The sequence below is a fragment of the Crinia signifera genome, chromosome 5 (genome assembly GCF_055691185.1).
Source record: "Crinia signifera chromosome 5, ASM5569118v1, whole genome shotgun sequence".
In the NCBI taxonomy this organism is placed as follows: domain Eukaryota; kingdom Metazoa; phylum Chordata; class Amphibia; order Anura; family Myobatrachidae; genus Crinia; species Crinia signifera.
The window spans coordinates 202,833,779-202,856,495 of record NC_139221.1 but is presented as its reverse complement, the minus strand read 5'-3'; the positions used below and the strand labels follow the sequence as shown (position 1 = coordinate 202,856,495).

Genomic DNA, 22,717 nt, shown 5'->3' with positions numbered 1-22,717 from the left:
ATGCTCTGCGCCGCTGCCCGGACCCCCTCGATCACCGTTGCCTGGACCCGACTGCCCAGACTCCACCTACCAATGCCCAGACCCTGCCAATCCCTGATGCCCAGACCCTGAACCCTGCTGTCAGGACCCTACAGACCGGACCTAAGACATCGTGGGTGCTAAAAAGCACCCGCCATGTGCCACTGATGGCCTCCAGACTCCGATCCAATGTGCATCGGGTCAGAGGTGGTGTCAAACATATCTGATTTGGGCCAATTTCTTGGCCCGATCTGTAGGGATCAGACTAAATCAGCCCAAATTGTGCCATTTACAAATGAGCCATGTTTAAGACTATCTGAATATTAGTTGTATAAATAAAACTTTAAAAACATCCATGAAGTGGTATAAGGCCGTTAGGTTGACACAGAAGAGGTCGACATGCATTGGGTAGACCACTGAAGGTCGACATGGCTAAGGATGACACATGAAATAGGTCGACATGGATGGAAGGTCGAAAACCAAAAGGACACACTTATTCTTTGTGCCATGTGCCGACAGGTGGTATTTCATGCTTTACTATCTACTAGGGCACGGAGAGAGAATAGAATAGTGTGCCAAGCGTAGCGTGCCATGCGTGGGGATGCGGTACAATGATATCGACATTCGGGACAAACAAATTTTAAATCCCCATGTTGACCTTTTGACTGTCGACCTAGCCATTGCTGACCTAATGTTTGTGTATTTTAGGTGTCGACTTAAGCAATGTCGACATATTTCATGTGTTGACCTACGTCATGTTGACATCCAGCGGTGGACTCAATGCATGTTGACCTAATGTTGGTGGACCCAATGACACATACACATGAAGTATCAGGGTTATTGACACAGTTACAGCGCACTACAATAGCAATGAAGAATTTTATTAGTGTAGATGTGTTTTACTTTTTTGGGGATCTAAATGGCACTGGTTAAAGGTGTGAGGCAGTTGGAGTGTTACAGGGCATGGTTTGGTATCAATGGGGCCTAAATATAATCTATATAACACTTTTCTTGATCAGTTTCAACATTAAATAAGCTGTTTACAGTATATGACTCAAACACAGAGGGTATTTATTTAATTTTGTTTATATTTTATTGTCATACAGTATTTAATTGAAATTAGCCCTGTGCTGTGTTGGTGTGCGCGTGTGTGTATATATTATGTATATATATATATATATATATACAGTGGTCGAAGTGGGGCGGTATGGGACGGTATGCCATACCGCCACTTTCATATGGGGGTTAAAAAAAAAAAAAGGAAGCCTGGCAGCCGCATATCTTTCCTGAGCGGCCCGGCCAATGACTGATCGGAGAAAGCAGGCGCCGGGGGTGGGGTGGATGTGCAGTTAGGTTACTGCCCGCCACTAGCTAGAAACAATTTCTCTGAATACCTGCTGCTCCCTCCCTCCTTCTTCAGCACAGCCGCGCAGCTCACCCGCAGTGACAGCGGAGTGAGCCAGGTCCCCAGCGTGGAGGTCAGCAGGGTGACCCAGATGACCTCCGTGCCGGGGACCCGGCTCACTCCGCTGTCACTGCGGCTGAGCTGCGCGGCTGTGCTGAAGAAGGAGGGAGGGAGCAGCAGGTATTCAGAGAAATTGTTTCTGCTGGCCGAAGGGTGACCCGGATGACCTCCGTGCCGGGGACCCGGTTCACTCTGCTGTCACTGTGGGTGAGCTGTGTGACTGTGCTGAAGAAGGAGGGAGCAGGTATTAAGTGAAATTGTTTCTTCTGGCCGAAGGCTTAGGGTGGGGGGCATAGGCGGAAACATCTCTGAAGCAGAGGAAGGAGAGCGGAGAGTGTGCGTCGGCGGGCTGATATGTCCTACACGCCGGGGGAGAGGTGAGCCGGCGGTGATGGAGACAGGGACCAGAGACACCCTCCCAGCCAGCGGCAGCCAAGTGACCGGAGGGGCAACTGAGTGCGGTGGTGCCTGCACTAGTTTGCCCTCTCTGGCGGACATCAGAGAACCGGAGTAGACCGCCCACGTATGTGCCCAGTTACTGAGGCAGCAGACGGCGAGGTGGGGAACGGCAGCATGACCCGGAGCGGGAGTTCGTGACGGGCAGGAGCCTGCAACTTGATGCAGCATCCAGGTATACCCCACCACGCAGTGCCCACTCGCCCACTCTCACCCCTGAACAGTGCCAGCAAGCCGCACACCTAGTAAGGCCACAGCAGTGCATTCCCCACACACCAAGACCCCAGCCTGGTGGTTATCAGTGTCAGCAGGACTCTGGTGAATCCCTCTTGTAGTTAGGGGCCCCATAACCCCCACCAGGAGTTCCAGGGAAGCGGGTAGTGTATCTGGACAAGAGGACACCCCATACGGGGAAGAGTAAAGCTGCCAGACACAAAGGCATTGCGGTGTGCGTCATATGTATAATGGAAATCACGTGTGTGGCATATGGATAATGGGCATCACGGTGTGTGACCTATGTATAATGGGCTCATTATACATATGCCACACACCGTGATGCCGATTATACATTTGCCACACACCGTGATGCCCAATATACATATGTCGCTCTCTTCTTGTCCCCGCTGTCACTCTCTCTGTGTTCCCGCTGTCACTCTCCCTGGGCCTTATTCTAGTTCACTCAGAGGCAAATTCCTTCTTAGCTGGACAAAGCCATGTGCACTGCAGGTGGGGCAGATGTAACATGTGCAGAGAGAATTACATTTGGGTGGGGTTTTTCTTCAAAGTGAGATCTATATTGCAGTGTAAAAATAAAGCAGTCAGTATTTTCCCTGCACAGAAACAAAATAACTCACCCAAAGCTAAATCTCTCTGCACATGTTAATTCTGCCCCCCTGCAGTGCACATGGTTTTGCTAAGCTAAGAAGGAATTTGCCTCAAAGAGTGAACTAGAATAAGGCCCCCTGTCCGTTTGTCCTTGCTGTCCTTGAATTTTGTCTCATACCACGTGGCACAATGTGTAAGGGGCACTAGTATTAGCTAGTATAAGGGGTCCTACTAGTGTGGTGTATAAGGGGTATGTGGTGTGGTACGCTACACTTAAAGACATGCCCCCTTTTCAGTGGCCACACCCCCTTTTTCCTATAGTATAACTAAATTTTTTATTTTTCCATACCCCCACTTTCAAATTTCCACTTCGAGCACTGTATATATATATATATATATATATATATATATATATATATATATATATATATATATATATGTCTAGTGTCCGTGTGTCACCAAAACACTGCCATCTGTTGGCAAAAAGTGAAACTATTAAAGCAGTGTTTTCCTCCTATATCCCTATAGATTGTAAACTTGCAGCAAGGCCCTCTAACCTCCAAGTCTGTCTGTTGTTACCCAGTTTGTTTTATCACTATCTACTATTGTAACGCGCAACGGAATCTGCTGCGCTATATAAGACACTGTAAATAAATAAATAAAGAGGGCTTACTAGTGTATACTGTAAATACAACTACGACTGTTTGCGCTAGGCTGCAGGGGGGCTGCTTAGCATGTTGTGCCCTAATGGGGCTGATCCAGCAGTTGACACAGCTGTGCCTGTTGGCGGTCCCCTGTCTGTAGCATTGAGCTAAAATTCACATAATGCCACACAGATAAAGCCATAAACAGGGACATTGCACTCTGAAGGTACGGGCCAAAAAGTTACACCATAATACCCATTACGCCACACACCATAATGTCCATTATGTATTATGCCAAACACTGTAATGCCTATTACAAATTATTCTACATAAGTGCTGCTTACCTACATGCTCATCGCCAGGGGTTCCATGCTCATTGCCATGTGTGATTACATGTTCGTTGCCATGTGCAATTACATGTTCGTTGCCAAGGGGGGTTAAATGCTTGTTGCCCAGGGGTAGCCTGGAAATATCCCCAACTGCAGTAGTGGGAGCTACCTGGGGACAGCCCGCCATAACAGACCAAGCTGTCCAGCTGCCCCAGTCAGTCCCCTAACAGTCTCTACACGCCTAACATGAATTTTCGCATCCACTGCGGCCCTGGGACAGAAATTCACCAGCAGAGAGTAGGGACACGCAGCTCCCGGTCGTCGCTTACACAACTAACATGAGCCTGCTGCGGAAGGCTCCCGGACACTGCTTGCACACACTGACATGCGCTGGTGCTGCTGCGGAAAGCTGGAGGAGGCCTTCCACAGCCACACCAGCTCATGTCAGTGTGTGGAAACAGTGTCCGGGAGCCTTCCGCAGCAGGCTCATTGTTATGAGTGTCACTGACAGACAAACACTGGGGACAAATGGGGAACAAACAGACACACAGATATAGTGAACTAGCAAGATGTAATGTGCTTTCACTGGGAGCAACAATGCTCAGGATAGAGTTAATAACAAAACCATGAACTTCCAGCCAGGAAGAATTCCCTCTGCGTTCAAGTGTAAAAGGGAGATGAAACTGACACTTGAACCACAGGCAGGCTGGAAGTAAATCACGGGATGGAGTCTGGATTGCATACCTCCCAACTTCTTGGCTGCTGGAATAGGGACACTCGCGCGCCGAAGCCGCGCGACCGGAAAGGGGGCGGGGCCTATGCAAATGAGGGTGCGGCTTATGCAAATTAGCCGTGACCCCATTTTCGGCCGCGAATAGACGCTGTGCGCATGCGCACAGCGTCTATTCAATCAGCTTGGGGGGCTCCCAACTGCCACCCCCCGCAGCGGGACAATGCCGGCCGCGGGTGGGACAGGACCCGAAAATCGGGACTGTCCCGCTGAAATCGTGACACTTGGGAGGTATGGGATTGGAAGCACTTACTCTGCAGGAGGGAACAGCAGAGCCCAGTGCCCAAGATCAATCCAGACACCTGCTCTCAGATGGTATTAGAGCTAAACCTCTGTATGTTGAATCTGAGCTGAAACACTGGCTCTGAAGCTGAAGACAGCAGAGAGCAGTGTCCAGAACCAGACCAGAAAGCAATACACAGAAGTGACAGAGTTCAGTCTCTGGAGGAAGATGACAATCCTTTCCAAATCCTGCTCCACTCTCCTGTACTGGCCAGATGGAAAAACCAGCACAGAAAAGAGAAGCTAGGAATAAACAGAGACTGAACTTACAATATTGCTACTAGGTTTTGCAATCCAGTGGGGGAAACCCGTCACTGACTCAATCACCTATATTGTAGCAATGGCAATACAATTCTAACACAGGCTAACAGGTACAATACACAGCATACAAATTCAGCAGCAACCCCCTGCTCTATTAATGAGCCTTATAAAGGGAGTGCTGCTGCAGACATCAGTGAGTGTGCCCCGCCCAGTTGCCATGGTGATCCAGGCCGGCATCCTCTCCTTTGCTAGAGCCACGCCCCCCCCCCCCCTGTGTCATGCTGCCTTTGGGTTGCTCTGACAACCTGGCCTGTAACACTCATGTGTGTAAGTGACAGCCGTGAGCTGCATGTCCCTATGGGTTTAAAAAGCAATAAAAAATTAAAGTCGGAAATGACAGGGGAGGGGGGATATTAATATTAATTACACAAGTTCTGTGGCTGGTTGAATTCAAGACTTGATATATTGCTCGATGTCCCGTTTGCAGGGCTATTTTTCAGCACGCTCCAGCAGGAACTGAGGCCCTTATTCTAGTTCACTCTTTCTGACAAAATATTTCTTAGATGGACAAAACCATGTGCACTGCAGGTGAGGCAGGTGTTACTTGTGCAGAGATAATTAGATTTGGGTGGGGTTTTACACCTGCCTCACCTGCAGTGCACATGGTTTTGTCCATCTAAGAAATATTTTGTCAGAAAGAGTGAACTAGAATAAGGGCCTCAGTTCCTGCTGGAGCCTGCTGAAAAATAGCCCTGCCCGTTTGCATCAGCGACCAGAGATAGTCGCTGATGAAAAAGAAACTGCAGGGGGAGCCCGGCAGTGGTAATCAGCTGGTCGCTGGATCAAGCTCATGCGACCAGCGATCACTACGGGCAGAAAACGGGAGAGCGCACTCAGCGATTTATCGCCGGTGCACACTCCCATCGCAGGCAATATCGATCATATTTCCAGTGATATTTGCTATAATCGCCCCCATGTGTTCACACCATAAGCCCCATACTAGTCTAAGGATATAAACATGACCACTGAACTTTAATAAATCCCAAATCCATGCCTCCATGAAGTGGTGATGCACATTGCAAAGCGGGAACCTTTGTTCATCTCAGCTGCTTTACCCTTTGCACCTCAAATAGACCAATGCCAGATAATTAGCACCTAATCCCCCCTCCCATCTCTGCATGACTAGTTAAGGCCCATACACATTACAAAATTATTTTTCCAATTTGGCTGGTTGGAATGAAAATCTTGAAATTTTTGGAAGCAAATGACAATTGCTCCTAAACATGGAAAACAGACACAAATTGGTCGTACAGACAAATTGGTCATACACACTAGAAGATATGAAAGACAAAAGATATTGGTGAACAATTTCCCTTGCACTGATCATGAAAGATATTGTGCATCCACACTGAACGATGGGTGCAAGAGCATACATCCCACATGACCCTCTCCAGGAGGGACACATTGCTCTGCTCTTGCACTTTCCTCATAATGTATGATTGCCATCACATGTGTTGAAGCACCTTTCTTATCAATTAACCTGCTCAACACAGATGGCGGTAATCATACATTAAGAAGAAAGTCCCAGAGCAGAGCACTGTGTCCCTCCTGGAGACAGGGCCGATGCAGGGCTGGGGAGCCTTCCCCCCACTCACCTCTGCGCGGCAGCGGGGATCTTCAGCTTGTAGCGCTATATGCCGCGCCGAGCGGGAAGCGCAGCTGAATTTGAAAAGACTGCCTGGACACTGATTGGCTGTATTCTCTCAAACAATGAAATTCAGCTGCGCTTCCCACCCGGCGGCAAATAGCGCTACAGGGCAGGCTCCCAGACACTGCAGCTGAGTGGGGACAGTGGAGTGGACACTGCGGGGAAGTTGTCCGGTGTTGCTGCTCTCTAGCATCAGGATGGTAGTGGACACCCTGCTGCGGGAGGGTGAGGACTGTGACCCGCTGTTCACACACGCACAGTACATCCGGGACCGGGATGTCTGGAGCAGGGGCTGCACACTGTTAGGCGCACCTTCTGTGGGATGCTCCGCAGGACCCTGGCTCTGCCTGTCACTCAGGGGGCTCTCCACAGGCTACACTGACCTCCGCTGAAGACCCAGAGAGATGCCGGTCTTGCACATACACCAGACCAGGTTCCGCTCTATGGGGTAACAGGGATGGGGGCAGGGTAGGCTCACTCACCTGCTCCCAGCTTCTTCCAATTCTTCCTGCTCTCCTCCATGAGAGCTTTGCTGCTGCTTCTGCTCACTACCGCCCCCAGTGGCCGGCGCCCTAGGCAAATGCCTAAAGCTGCCTGGAGAGGGTCATGTTGGGAGTTATGCATGAGCAATATTGGTAGATTGATCTGCATGACCAGAAGATGTCAATATCTTTAACAATAAGTCTGGGGGTGCATTGTTAAATATATTAGGCATACACACTAGAAGATATTGCCATCAATATCTTTCAGAAGCCCCTTTCTGAACGAGATTGATGCCAATATCTTCTAGTGTGTATGGGCCTTTATGCAGATGATTGCTTTTGTTCCCAGAAACTTCCAGATTTTCATTCCAATCAGCCAGATTGGATAATCTTCTAGTGTGCATGGGTCTTAAAGCTTTCAGAGCTCAGCATCAGATGGCCAGGAGTGCACCCCACCCCTCGCTATGGCTGGGGGCCTGCTATATGTGTCCCATACCCTTCAACATGACCCTCTCCATTAGGTACAAAAGGCTCTGTTCCTGGACCGATTAGGTGCCGATTTCTGTTTTTGCTGGTGGGTGCTCAAGCCAAAAATATAGAGGAGTGGCTTCATGGGGAAGGGGTGTGGCCACAAAATAATACCAATATATTATTATGGAGCACAGTTGTCTCCAATATTCAAATTACGGCAACAGAGTTCCACATACATAAATGCCCCCACAGTGCAGGTACATAAATGCCCCCACAGTGCAGATACTCTGCGGACAGAATACACTCTTCCCGGCATACTGTTTCCCAGGTGCCGGGTCCGGCGATGTGGGTGCTGCAGCGCAAATTAGCAAGTTAATATGGCGGCCCAGCAGCGGGACTTTGGCCCGTGGATGCTCATCAATTTCCGTGGGTGCTCGGGCCCTTGAGCACCCACAGAATCGGCACCTATGCCTGGACTTCCCTCTTAATTTATGATTGCTGTCACCTGTGTTACGTATAAGTAAGAGGGAAGTCCTGGAACAAAGCATTTTGTACCTAATGGAATGGGCCATGTTGGAAGGTATGGTGTCCACACTTGTCAGCCCGAGCCCAGTGTCTGGAGAGTCCTGGTTATGGGGCATTGTGTCCCAGGTCAGTTTCTGCGGGGAACATGACATTCCCATTACATACTCACAGACTCTTTTTTGCATTTCATATTGACTATGACCCAGATTTGCAAGTGCCTTGCTCATATTACTGCAATTTATTACACAACATTGTGTACTATCTCAAATGCAGTTTGCACATGCGCAGTAAGGGTTATAGAGGGTATTTACAGAAACAAAACATTGGCCAACTGCAGGCCAAATTTGCATTGCATAGGCCCATTATCATTCTAGTTATATTGTGTTCTATCTTGCACTAGCAATATTTCATGAATGTTACACAGCTGAATGCGGTGCACTTTTTCGGAGTGTCGACATTGGGCATCACGGATGGTGTAATGGTTGGCATTACTGCCTCACAGCACTGAGGTCATGAGTTCAATTCCCACCATGGCCCTAACTGTGCGGAGTTTGTATATTCTCCCCGTGCTTGTGTGGGTTTCCGCTGTGTACTCCGGGTTTCCTCCCACAATCCAAAACTATACTGGTAGGCTAATTGTCTCCCAACAAATGAACCCTAGAATGTCTGTGTGTGCGTGTACATGTGGTAGGGAATATAGATTGTAAGCTCCACTGGGGCAGGAACTGAGGTGAATGTTCAACTATACTCTGTAAAGCGCTGCGGAATATGTGTGCGCTATATAAGAAACTGGTAATAAAGACACTGGAAAAACCTATGTTGACCTTTCCAATCTAAGGCCAGTCGACCTTCAGTGGTCGACCCAATGTATGTCGACCTTACTAGTGTAGACCCAACGACCATATACCCCCATCAGTATATGTGGCAATACATGTTTTTTTTCTGTCAATAATTGCAGAGAAATGTACATTTAATGTACATTATTGTAAAGCACTGAGGGGTGATTCAGGTTGGTTTGCAAAAGCAAACTCCTTCACTGAACAAAACCATGTGCACTGCAGGTGGGGCAAGTGGAACATGTGCAAAGAGAGTTAGATTTGTGTGGGGAGTGTTCAAATTGAAATCTACATTGCAGTGTAAGAATAAAGCAGCCAGTATTTACCCTGCACAGAAACAATATAAATCACCCAAATGTAACTCTCTCTGAACATGTTACATCAGCCCCACCTAAGCACACATGGTTTCTTTCCATTAAAGACGGAGTCTGCTTTTGCAAACCAACCTGAATCCCCCCCCTTATGCGCCTATTTGCTAAATGTAGTCTGGCTGTGGAGGTGAAAAAACTATATAATAAAATGCCCTTAGAATAAACAAAACTAACGACACAAATCTGCAATTAAAAGCAATATATTCATTTCATGTATTTAATTTCAATGTTCAAGATTCAAACTTTATATTCTGTTGATTTCGACCTTGTAGGTAATCTGTTTGAGGTGTTGTTGTATTTTAAATTATATAGTTCATCTTCTGCAATGATTGACTGTCTTACATATCACTATTCACTATATAATGTCAGCATGCACTGCCTTTGCTAATGCAGCGTACCCTTCTTAGAAAACACCCAAGGGATGAAGTAAAATATGTACATGTCAAATGAATGTTCAGACAGCAACTAAGCATAAATCCTCCAGATAAGTTTCTTTTTCTGCAGCAAGTGCAAAATAATAGACTTATTGCAGAACTCTGTGTTCTTTCAGCTTATACCTATCAGTAAAGGTGAAGAATTCCATCTACGGTCTCCAACATAAAGTTGAGATAATTAAGACGGTGCAGTTTCAAAGCAGATACGTACTAGTATAGACAGGAACTGACCTGCAATTATAACTCAAAGATCTAGCAACGATGAATTCACATGACAAGTGTGCAATAATGAATTCAGGGGATGCAGGGACCTAGGGTTACCACCTGTCTGGCATTACTCCAGACAGTCCGATAATTAAGCCGGGTGTCCAGATGGGCATTCTCAGACTATACAATGTCCGGGAACCGTGCTTCCACTAGGGTGAGGTGAGGAGATGCACCGGGACTGGAGTCGGGACACAGGAGATAGCCGCTGTGCGGACCTGGCTGCGCGTTGGCTATTTCAAATCTCGCGGTTCAGCAGCCAATCAGGAATGGTGGCTCCTGATTGGCAGCCTTACCATGAGCTGGCACGAGATTTAGTGGTTGCCAGGCTGTATTCCTGCCGCCTGCTTAAACTCCCCCTTGGCAATGAGCATTAATTACAGTATATTCCCCCTTGGCAGCGAGCATTAATTATATTCCCCCCTTGGCAATGAGCATTAATTAAATTCACCCTTGGCAACGAGCATTATTTAAATTCCCCTTTGCCAATGAGCATTATTTAAACTCCCCTTGGTAATGAGCATTTGCTCTCTCCCATGGCAATAGGCATTAGCACTCCCCATTGGCAACAAGCATTTGCACTCCGTCATGGCAACAAGCATGAAGGTCCTGTCTTCAAGCATGAAGGCCCTGGCATGGAGCCTAAGAGTGGAAAAAAGGGAGCAGTGTAGTCCCTGATGAGGAATAATCCTCACCTGGGCACACAGAACCCCGCGCTCCGTAGATATCAAAAATAATTAATTAAATATACCAGAGTGTATTCAGAGATAATACTTAATCTTCTAATCAACTGCTGCATACATCCAGTGAGTTAGCCAAGACTCACAGAAGAGGAAAAAACTAGACAATGTACAATTGGATGTTATTGCGCTGTTGAAAGAGTAAATGCTGATTTTTGTCCACGAAAAAGAAATGAGTTCGGACACACTGCTACAAATGTAACAATTTTATATTGGATTAAAAGCACACAGAAATTTTCAGTACACACAATTAATAAAAGAAAAAGCATTATTTGCTATAAAAATGACAGCCAATATTAGGATTCGAATATCAAGATAATTATTCCCTATAAATGAGGGTATATAAATGATGTGGGTCTCCTGTTGTTACTTTTATGCCGGTCTAAATTGCTTTAGTTAGCCGCAAATATATCTGTGCAAATCAGTAGGATTTTAATGTCAGTCCAGACATTGAATTTATGTGGAGTGCAGACAGTCCATCCTTATTAGCATGTAGGCAGAACACGCAGATCTTCAGTAATTTAGAGATGGAGCTGATAGCACAATTTGTGTCGTGGATCGTGTGTCTACAGTTCAGTGTCGATTGCAGATAATGTGCTCACCTACTGAGAGTTGAACTCCGGTCCTGGGTGGGCGGGATAAGTTGTTGAGTTCACCGGCTGTATGTTAGCTCGAAAAGCCGGTGGGTACCTTAATTGGTGCGCTCCTTTCTGTGAGCCGCCGCACTCGTATCCCGGGAACCGGGCAGTGGGTCACTTGTGTGATGCTTGTATCTGGTGCTGCGGGGCACATCCAGGTAGACGCTCTGTGTTTTGGCGTGGTATGGCAGAGGTTGGTCCGACAAGCAAGAGAATCAACAGGAGACAGGATTTGCGTCAACGCGTTTCGTAACCCTTTGTATACGGGGAACTTTTTCAAGACAGTGGACAAAAATCAGCATTTACTCTTTCAACAGCGCAATAACATCCAATTGTACATGGAGCCTAAGAGCCCTGGCTTCGAGCAAGAAACCACTATCAATTAAGATATAATTAAGTGGCACTTATATGGCATAATATGTAATAGGCATTACAGTGTGTGGTATATGTAATGGGCATTACAGTGTGTGGGCATTGCAGTGTGTGGCATAATGTGTAATGGGCATAGTGGTGTGTGACTTAATGTGTAAGTAGTGTTCATTCTAGCACCCGCTATCTTTGAAAACCCATGTAGTTCCTCTTCCCTACCTGGGGTGTCGCTGTCTGCTGTAGTGCTTCTAGCACAGTGTGGTCTGTAAATCAGCACTGATATGCAAACCAGACCTGTGCTAGAAACACCACAGCAGACAGCGACACCCCAGGCAGGGAACAGGAACTGCATGGGTTTTCAAAGATAGCGGGTGCTAGAATGAACACTACGTAAGTGTCATTACGGTGTGCATAATCAAGAATAGAACTGAAGCAAAGGAAATAAAAAACCATGATAAAATGGGTCAAGGGGTGGGGCTGGTGGGCGGGTCAATGGGTGGGCTGTGGATTTGTCAAGGGGTGGGCCACTGTCCGGGAATCTCTCAACACAAAGGTGCTATCCCTAAAGGGGCCACAGGATAGTCACCCCAACAGTACAGATTCATGCATGATGTAATACCATTAGGTACCCAGTAACACAGTTTACTAGTATATAAAATGATGTCCCTATTGAGGCAAATGTAACAAGGTGAAGTTGTCAGGATACAACAAGTAATAGGTAAAAGTAGTGGCCAAATCCAAAGTGGGTATATGTGGAACAGGGGTCACAAGCAAAATGTCAGCCCAGGCAGCAGACAAAGCCACAGTGTAGGGTCATAAGCAATAGGTCGGGTCAGGTATAATAAAAACGAAAGTTTAGGTAACATTGAAGAGGCCAGTCCAAGCAGCTGACAGGGAATGGATGAGGTCACAAGCTGAGATCAGAAAACAAAAATTTCACCATTGCCACTGTCACTCCTACGATCTCCAATCTCTCAGCCAGGATTGTGCTTATTGTATGCTGCTGGGAGCCAAGTGCAGGGAGCATCTAGTTTCATCCTGCCAAACAACTAGCTTAAAAATCCTTAAACATGTTCTTGCTTAAATTTATCTCAATGTTTTATTGTACAAATATACTGCACTGCAGGTCTGAAACCACTCTAAAGCATATCTGAGCATCAATAACAGAGGTTGATAGAGATACTGTAGGTGGTTTCCTCTAACATTACTTGTGCATGATATTTATTTTTATCATATAAAAAATATGTTGTCAAAGCTTTCATTTCACATCTATTATAATCTAGCCACCAACCAGCTCTGGATCTACACAACCCACAATGCAATGGTATACTTAAGATGCGGATGACTCCGTATGTTTGGTTCCTGAGCATTCCCAGGGGGAGATGTACAGTACTAAGCCTTATAAAGTGATAAAATGGTGATTGATATAGGCAGGGTCGTTTCTAGAGGCGGACAAGCCGTGCAGCAGCTTGGGGCGCCGCACGGCTTGTCTGCCTCTGTTTGACAGCTGGGGCACCCTGCAGCTCCCCCAACGCCGCGGCCGCTGCAGCCTCCTCCCCGGCGTCCACACACAACAAGCAGAGGGAGGGGAGGGGAACGCATCGCGCGTCTCTCCTTCCCCCTCGCTCAGTGTGTCACTGGGCTGTCAGCCTATCAGAGCTCGCGGGCTGGCAGCCAATAAGGAGCCAGCCCGCGGGGTATGAATGGCTGATGGGCGACGGCTCAGGACAGACAGGTACACACTACACAGTGAAGGGGAAGGAAAGAAGCGGGATGCGCTCCGCTCCCCCCCCCCAAGGAAGCAGCGCTGCAGCAGCACTCCCCAAGAAAGCAGCAGAGGCAGAGGCGATGGCACAGGGGGAGACACAGACACAGTGAGTTTGGCACTGTGGGGGCATAGATCTATGGCACTGTGGGGGCATATTTGGCACTGTGGGGGCATACATCTGTGGCACTGTGGGGGCATATTTGGCACTTTGGGGGCATATATCTGTGGCACTGTGGGGGCATAAGTGTGGCACTGTGGGGGCATATGTTTGGCACTATGGGGGCATAAGTGTGGCACTGTGGGGGCATATATGGCACTGTGGGGGCATATGTGGCGCTGTGGGGGCATATGTGGCGCTGTGGGGGCATATCTGGCACTGTGGGGGCATATATCTGTGGCACTGTGGGGGCATATGTGTGGCACTGTGGGGGTATATATTTGTGGCGCTGTGGGGGCATATCTGGCACTGTGGGGGCATATTTGGCACTGGTGGCATATGTGTGGCACTGTGGGGGCATAGCTGTCACTGTGGGGGCATATATGTGTGGCGCTGTGGGGGCATATCTGGCACTGTGGGGGCATATTAGTAAACGGCATCAGTTGTGCGTCAGCGGCGCGTGGGGCATAATTTGTAATGGCCATTACGGTGTGGGGTCTAATGGGCATCACAGTGTGCGACATAATGTGTAATTGTCATCACGGTGTGTGCGACATAATGTGTAAATGTCATCACGGTGTGTGACATAATGTGTAATTGTCATCACGGTGTGCGGCGTAATGTGTAATTGTCATCATGGATAAATAGTGTATAATGATTTAAGTAGCCTGTCATTGTTTGGCCTTGATCTGTGAGGTGTACTAAGTCCCTGTGTGGCCTTCAGCCGGCCAACTTAAGTGCAGGAGGACAATGACAATTCCTGCGGTAACCAATGTCTGGTCATGCAGGATGCAAATGTGTGATGTAAGGTAATTGTTTTCCTGCTAGACCACGCCCTTATATTAAGCCACACCCTTTTTAAAATTAAGCCACACCCCCTATTTCGCGCAAATTTCCGCAGTACCATGTTATGTATTTGGTTGGGGGGGGGGGGGGCGCATTTTTTTCCTTCGCCCTGGGAGCTAAATTGTCTAGAAACGGCCCTGGATATAGGACCAGCCAATCAGCTTCTAACTCATTTTCAAACCCATCGTGAAAGATGGTAGTTAGGAAATGATTGGTTGGTGGTTTATCACTCTCAATTTTGTCACTTTTCAAGGCTTAGTTCATCTGGCCCCCAGTGTGAAAAAACACTTCACAGATTGGTCTATACAGTATTTAGCTTTCACAGGGAGGTTGCATTTCCTCTGAGCCTGATGAAGGGTTTGCACCGTATAATGAGGGTAATTTAGGCCTGATCTTTGGGCTGCTACTTTTCAGAGCCCAGCAGTCAGTTAGCTGCCTCCCACCAGAGTGAAATCCCACACCTGTACATGGCTGTAAATGACATCACATGAGAATATGGGGGAATCCATTGGCAATAACTTACCATCGAATGGATCCGCCCCCCCCCCCCCCCCCCATGTGCAGTGGCCGAGTACTTGGTGCTGACTAAGCGCTGTGATGAAACTGGGGACATCGTGGCCGGAGCTGACGTCAGCGGTCCTCCCTTCCAAGGGCCAGGATCTGCCTGAGTGTTGCCATGGCACTCCAAGAAAATGCCATGGAGCCTCCCCCAAATACCCGTGACTCAGCTTGTTTGTGGCCAGCAATGAAAAGCCATTGCTGGCTTTTATCGTTGGATGTCCTCGCTCATGTGCACTATGATCCCTGTGTATAACATGTAAAAAATGGCATATTAAGTGCCAAATTGTATGTGAGCCCTCCCGGGGAGCTGCCTGGGGACTGTGTAATGGTTAGCATTACTGCCTCATAGCGCTGAGGTCATAGGTTTGATTCCTTACTGTGCAGGGTTTGTGTTTTCTCCCCGTGCATGTGTGGGTTTCCTCAGGGTGCTCCGATTTCCTTCTACAATCCAAAAATTGTCTCCCAACATAATTTGCCCTAGAATGTCTGTGTGTGTACATGTGATAGGGAATATAAATTGTAAGCGCCACTAGGGCAGGGACTGATGTTCAAATATTCTCTATACAGCACCGTGGAATATGTGTGCGCTATATAAATAACTGTTCATAAATAAATACTCTTATTTATTCTCTATACAGCACCGTGGAATATGTGTGCGCTATATAAATAACTGTTCATAAATAAAAACTCTTATTTATTCTCTATACAGCACCGTGGAATATGTGTGCGCTATATAAATAACTGTTCATATTTAAACTATCTTCTACTCCATACTTCCTTTAACGACATCCAATCCCACAGTTTTCTGCCACCTTCACACTTTTTTCATTGTTGTCTGCTGATGCAGTTATGTTTATATACCCTGTTCTTGTCTTATGTTGTCTTGTACTATAATACCCCTTTCACACCAGCCTAAATTCCCGGGTTGGGCCCGGAAAACAACCTGCGCTGGTGTGTAAGGTTCCTCGGCCAAAATCCCAGGAAAAAGTCCCGGGATTTCAACACTGCTATGGAACAGGGTTGTTACCAAGTTAGGCCCAGGGTCCTGGCCGGTGTGATAGGGGTAGGGGTACTCACCTGGGTTACTGGTCTTCGGTGTCATCCACGCCCGCCGCCTGTGTGGATCCCCAGGCATGTACCAAGGACCAGCAACCCGGGGTAAGTACTCTCCGCCGCCAACCATCCCCTGCCCGCCTCTGCCGCCTTAATGCCGCCTGCCCGCCACCTGCCTCCTCCAGCCCGCCTCCTCGCCTCCATCCCACACCAGAAAATGCAGGGAGTTTTCTGGTGTGAAAGGGGGTCCCTGCATTTTCTGTTGTGAAGGGGGTTTTAGTCACTGTTTTCTTGATTTGCTTATTTGTATATGTACTCTGTAATTGGGTGCTGTGGATACTTGTGATACCATATCAATAATAATAATAATAATAATAATAATAATAATAATAATAATAAAATTAGTTAAGTGTAATAATGATAATGATGATAATAATAATAATAATACATATGTTGAGTATCCCTTATCCAAAATGCTTGGGATCAGAAGAATTTTGGATAATGGATTATTCCGTATTTTGGAATATTTTAATATTTGAATGAGGTATTTTGAGGTGTTTTGCATTTATGTTATATAAACACGTCAAACACATGAAATGCACACAAATATATTTTTTTGTGCATGAAGCACCGTTTTAAAACATGAAACAAAGTTTGTGTGCACTCTCAGGCACTGAATTTGAATTCTGAACAATTATGTCCCTGCACATATTTAGTGCCACTTACATGTTATTTCCCTAGTAGTGCCAGTTACAGATGTCCCCATAGGTTTTTAGCAAAAAATTAAAAATAAAAATAAATTTTGGACACTATGGTTTTTGGAATAATTTGGATAACAGATATTTGGATGAGGGATACTCAGGGCTATTTTTCAGTAGGCTCCAGCAGGAACTGAGGCCCTTATTCTAGTTCACTCTTTCTGACAAAATATTTCTTAGATGGACAAAACCATGTGCACTGCAGGTGAGGCAGGTGTTACTTGTGCAGAGATAATTAGATTTGGGTGGGGTTTTACACCTGCCTCTCCTGCAGTGCACATGGTTTTGTCCATCTAAGAAATATTTTGTCAGAAAGAGTGAACTAGAATAAGGGCCTCAGTTCCTGCTGGAGCCTGCTGAAAAATAGCCCCGGGGATACTCAACCTGTAATAATAATAATAATAATAATAATAATAATAATAACAACAACCATAAAGACTGATGATACTATGTTCATTTTCATCAGTGTTTCTAGGGTTGGACAAACACAGTTTTATTGTTTTTTTTTACCCAAAACATTTTTTTATACATTATTAAATAAATATTATTATTATTATTATTATTATTAATAATAACAATGCTAATAATAATACTAATAACAATGCTAATAATAATAATAATAATAATAATAATAATAATAATAATAATAACTACCAATTCGTACAATAGCTGTTAGAAAGAGATAAATTCAATAATTCATCTTTAAAATGTACAATTTACTGAGTGTGGGAAGATCTTTATTGGAGCTGGTGGATTAAAGTGTTCTTTGGTAATCTAAGGGTGAAATGATGACAGAATCCCCATATGGAATCTATTAACCTACTGTATTCATCTATACACATCAAACACATGGAATACACACAAATATATATTTTATTTGTGCATGACGCAAAGTTGTAAAACATGAAACAAAGTTTGTGTACTATATCAGACACTGAATTTGAATGCCAACCAATAATTTTCTTGCACATATTTAGTGCTAGTTACATATCATGTCCCCAGTAGTGCCAGTTACAGATGTACCCAGTAGGTTTTTTCTATAAAAAAAAAAAAAGTACATTTTGGAGACTGTGGTTTTCGGAATAATTTGTTTAACGGATATTTGGATATGGGATATTCAACCTGTACTGTATTATGCCATCGTAAACAATAGTCACCAAAAAGAACTGAATACAGGCCCTTATTCAGATCTGATCGCAGTACAAATTTGTTCTCAAATTGGACAAAACCATGTGCACTTCAGGTGGGTCAGCTATAACAGGTGCAGAGATAGTTAGATTTTTGTGAGTTATTTTGTTTCTGTGCAGGGTAAATACTGGCTGCATTATTTTTACACTGCAATTTAAATTTCAGTTTCAACACACCCCACTCAAATTTAACTCTATCTGCACGTTAAATCTACCCACCCGCAGTGCACATGGTTTTGCCCATTTTGAGAACAAATTTGTACTGCGATAAGATCTAAATAAGGGCCATAGGGTGACATTTAATAGGATGCAAATTTTAGTCACTTTGCAAAATCGCACCTTATCGCACTTTTCAAAATCGATATCGACATTTTTTTTCTGGAATACGCATATTTAATGGAATGCGAAATCTGGGCAAAAAGGTGCGATAAAGTGCGATAATGTGCGATTTTTAGTCATGAAAATTTATGATTTTTTAGTCATGAAAATGTGCGATTTTAGTCATGAAAATGTGCGAATTTGAGGAAATGTGCAATTTTGTGTTAAAAAAAGTGAAAAAATGGCGTGAGGTTCCCCCTCCTGAGCATAATCAGCCCCAAGTTCATTGACCCGGACCTGGTTCCAAAAATACGGGGGACAAAAAGCGTAGGGGTCCCCCTATATCTGAAACCAGCCCGGACTCTTGGACTGGCCTTGGTTTCAAAAATACGGGGGACAAAAAATCTGGGGGTCCCCCGTATTTTGAAACCAGCACTGGGCTCCAACATCCCACGGTGTCATGCCACAGCCAGGGGACACTTTTTACATAAGGTTCCCCGGCCGAACCATGAGCACCGTGGCTGGTTAGCCTTGGGTGGGGCTTCACCTGTCAAGGGCTGAAGCCTGGGGCTGTCACCGGCATCCCTGGCCATTGGACGCTGGCCTGATAGTGTTAAATCATTCATACATAACATTGCTTTACACAGGTGAACTACAAGTGCCAGCAGGCCTCCCCTGAATGCTGTGACTTGACGAACCACAAGTCCCAGCATGTGGGGCATTAATGGGCCCACTTGTAGTCCACCTGTAAAAAGAATGGTCCACCGTACCGAACCAGGGTCCAGCACTGCCCTCCCTCCTTCAGAGCCTGCTCACCCCGCACTGACAGCGGGGTGAGCCGGCTTCTACCGGCGCTGCTAACAGCTTCTATAGTGCTGTCCCAGTGCTACAGAGGCTATTAGCGTGGTTGTCTACATGCACCTCCATGGATTGGCTCTCCGTGATTGGCTGAAAGCGTCTCCATGGAGACGCATCAAGCCAACCATGCTAACCGCCTCTATAGTGCTGGGACAGCGCTAGACTAGAGAGTCAAGAAGTCAAGAATAACATAATGCTGACTGAACAGTAACGTACTGTACATCCAACTGGGATATAACTATTTGTGTAAAGGACAATGTAAAGGTAAAGAACAAAATAGGACAACTGTCTCTTAAGTTTTCTTTCCCATTGAAATCATGTTGCGAATTTAACATGGCCTTCTATGGTGTGAAGCGGCAACTCAGGCTGACAGCAAGTGTCTTTAATGGGGTAATCTTGCGGTCAGCCTGAGTTGCCAGGAGACACTTTATTACTTTCCAAATAAGGACACAAGTTATATACATGCAAGATGCATTAGGTGTTAAGGTGTAAAATGAACCTTCATCCAATTGTAAGTTGAGCCAGTTTGTCAAAAGGCACTACTTTGTGCAGTAAATAATTAAGCTTGAGTGGACCATTTTAGCTTTAAAATGAGATGATATAAATGTACCTGTCTGAAGAACTCTTCTAGCAGTGACATGGTCCACCGGTGATGGAGGTCCCAGTTCTTTGCTGGATGGCTTATATCTGCTGTGTGCAGCAATAGGGATAAGGCTTTAGGTTTGTCAATCCTGAAAATTAAAAGAAGTGAAGGAGTTAATTCCAGTAAAGCAGAAGTAAAAAAAAAAATGTTTTTGATAAAAGGCCTTAAAGCACATCTCAGCAGTATACACAGATAGCTATTCACTTGTCGGATATTGTTGCTGCATTGTCGCTTCAGTTTCTTACCACTTTTAAACAAAAGTTGAACTATTTAAAACACATTTACTGGGAAACATGAAGTGACCAATTAAAGTCTGCTATAGAGCGTACCCTAGACAGAAGGATATGTATGTTACAGTTAATTGATTTGTTCTGTTTTTTAACACACATCAAATATTTGGCTTCCTGTATAAGAAAAGTAAGGACCTCTTCTGGGGGTGGGCAGCAGAAAAGTAGCTACTGTGAGCTGTTCTTCTGCCTTCATAGAAACCATAATAAGAGAAATAAACCTTTAATCTACATTGCCATTTGATACATTGTAATGTTTAGTTTTGTTGTGTTGTGTTTCATGTACCTAGGCCATGAGCTGACCACAACCTATTCTATTCCTATTCACATCAGTGTTTGTTGTGTTATTAACTTTTATTTTGCTGTTACTTTGCACATGCATATTTATTCAGCTCAATTACTTTATTATTATTAACAATAATAATATTTCTAACGCACTTTTCCCCCTATTGGACTAAAAGCAGGGTTGCCTACTTTTAAAGATTCCTCTCCGGCAGAAGCAAGGATAGGAGACTGTCAGCAGCACTATGGGGGGCGGGCCTGATGTAAGCTCCGCCCCCAATATGGCCACCCACGTCTCCCGGCTATTTCCATTAGAATGGCCAGCATTTTCATGGAAACGCCCATGAAACGCTGGGTGTTCCCATGGGCGAGTACCCTGGCCCGCATCCCCATTTGCAAGGAGGTGTTTTGGTGGACTTGCAAGGCCGTGAATTCACATCAACCATAATAACCCCCTTTGTGTACAAAGAACAGATAAATACACCTCCATCAGTAATTCCTTTGTATTTTCACATGGCTTATTTGTATTCCAAATTTGGGTAATTAGAGTGTCAATTGAATTTCATTTATCTTAATTGCTTTTAATAAACAAATTAATTCTGAGTGTCCAATTCGATTTATATCTCAAAACACCTAGTAGAGTATTATTATTTTTTTTAAGAAAGATGAAGACACATATAATGAAGACATTGTAATATGAGGGAATTTAGTTAGCTACAGTGATTTGCCCAGGGCTATTTTAAACAGTGAAGCTATTCAATTAGCGATGCAAATAAATACAATTTACAGGGAAAAAGTGAAAAACTGATAAACAGTACATGACCTATTTTAACAGATTTAAGTATATTTTGGATTTGTAAGCTCACAAATAATTGTAAAAATGTTTATTGCTGCAAATGTTGCCTAATGTAATTGTGTAACTGTTATATTATTGATCCTTGACAAAGTGCCCATCGAGGCATGAAACGCGTTGGACTTAAGGAGAGGAGAAGCCGTCTCGCTGCTGCCCGAAGTACTGACACGCCAGCTGCTGACATCAGCAAGCCGTGTCCCGGACCGAAGCTGCAACAGAGGATTCCACCTACAAGCGGACAGCAATTCAGCTGGGGAATACGCTGCCTCTGTAAGGTTAGGGTTAGTAGGGTCAGCACGACCATCTCCCTCTCTCACCTCACACCCTCCAAAAGGAGTGTAAACATTTTACTAACAATTTTTACTTTACAGGTATCACTCGTATAAATAACTTTATCGCTCTTTTTACCCACTATAACCTTTGCATTTTATGAGAGCTGCTATACCATCAGCGCAGTTTATTTAACACTTTGTTATTACAACTCACCCACCTTATTCGGAGCAGAAAGCATCTGGCCTTTCATGAGACGCTATTATATTGTGTGGCAATTACCCAAAATCAGCTCCCATTACATCCTGGCCTATGTGTCTTGAAGAACTTTATTATTATTTTTTGAATATATATATATATATATATATATATACATATATATATACAATTAGAGCAGCACTCCTCAATCAGATTTGCTGGTCGGTGCCTCCCACTAGCTCCCAATGCCGGGGCAAAACATACATCCATAGGGTGGTGGCACTCGATAAAAAAACTCTCTTACAGACGGCCTCTCATAGGTCGACGTTTAGAAGCGTTTTATTCAAGCTGGTGAAGAAGCTTGAATAAAACTCTTCAAAACGTCGACCTGTGAGAGGCCGCCTGTGAGGGAGTTTTTTTTACCGAGTGCCACCACAATATGGATGTGTATATATATATATATATATATATATATATATATATATATATATATATATATATATATATATATATATAAATTCCTGTGTGCCTGTATCCATTATTATCAGCTCTGTTATAGGGTTGTCCTTATTTTCACTACGTAAATATATTTTTTTAAATATATAATTTATTTCTTATTCTCATCACACTATAGGATGCTTGAGCAAGAATAAACTTGGGCTGAGAATGAAGGCTTTGAAACACAGTGCAAATTTGACACCCAGTTAAGTCAGTTTAGCACTAATTAGCCACAAATTGCAGCCTGTGTAGTCCCAAATGGACTAATGATC

At 44.9% G+C, this 22,717-nt stretch overlaps 1 protein-coding gene across 5 annotated transcripts in view; it reads right to left on the bottom strand.

The window, feature by feature from the left end:
* PDE1C (phosphodiesterase 1C) overlaps positions 1-22,717 on the bottom strand; it is a 790,350-nt gene that overhangs the window by 86,941 nt on the left and 680,692 nt on the right. For all 5 annotated transcript variants that reach the window (XM_083188441.1, XM_083188444.1, XM_083188443.1 and 2 more), the window contains one exon: positions 20,025-20,145. In XM_083188441.1, the coding sequence (XP_083044567.1) occupies positions 20,025-20,145 (121 nt within the window). The remainder of the gene's footprint in view (positions 1-20,024; positions 20,146-22,717) is intronic.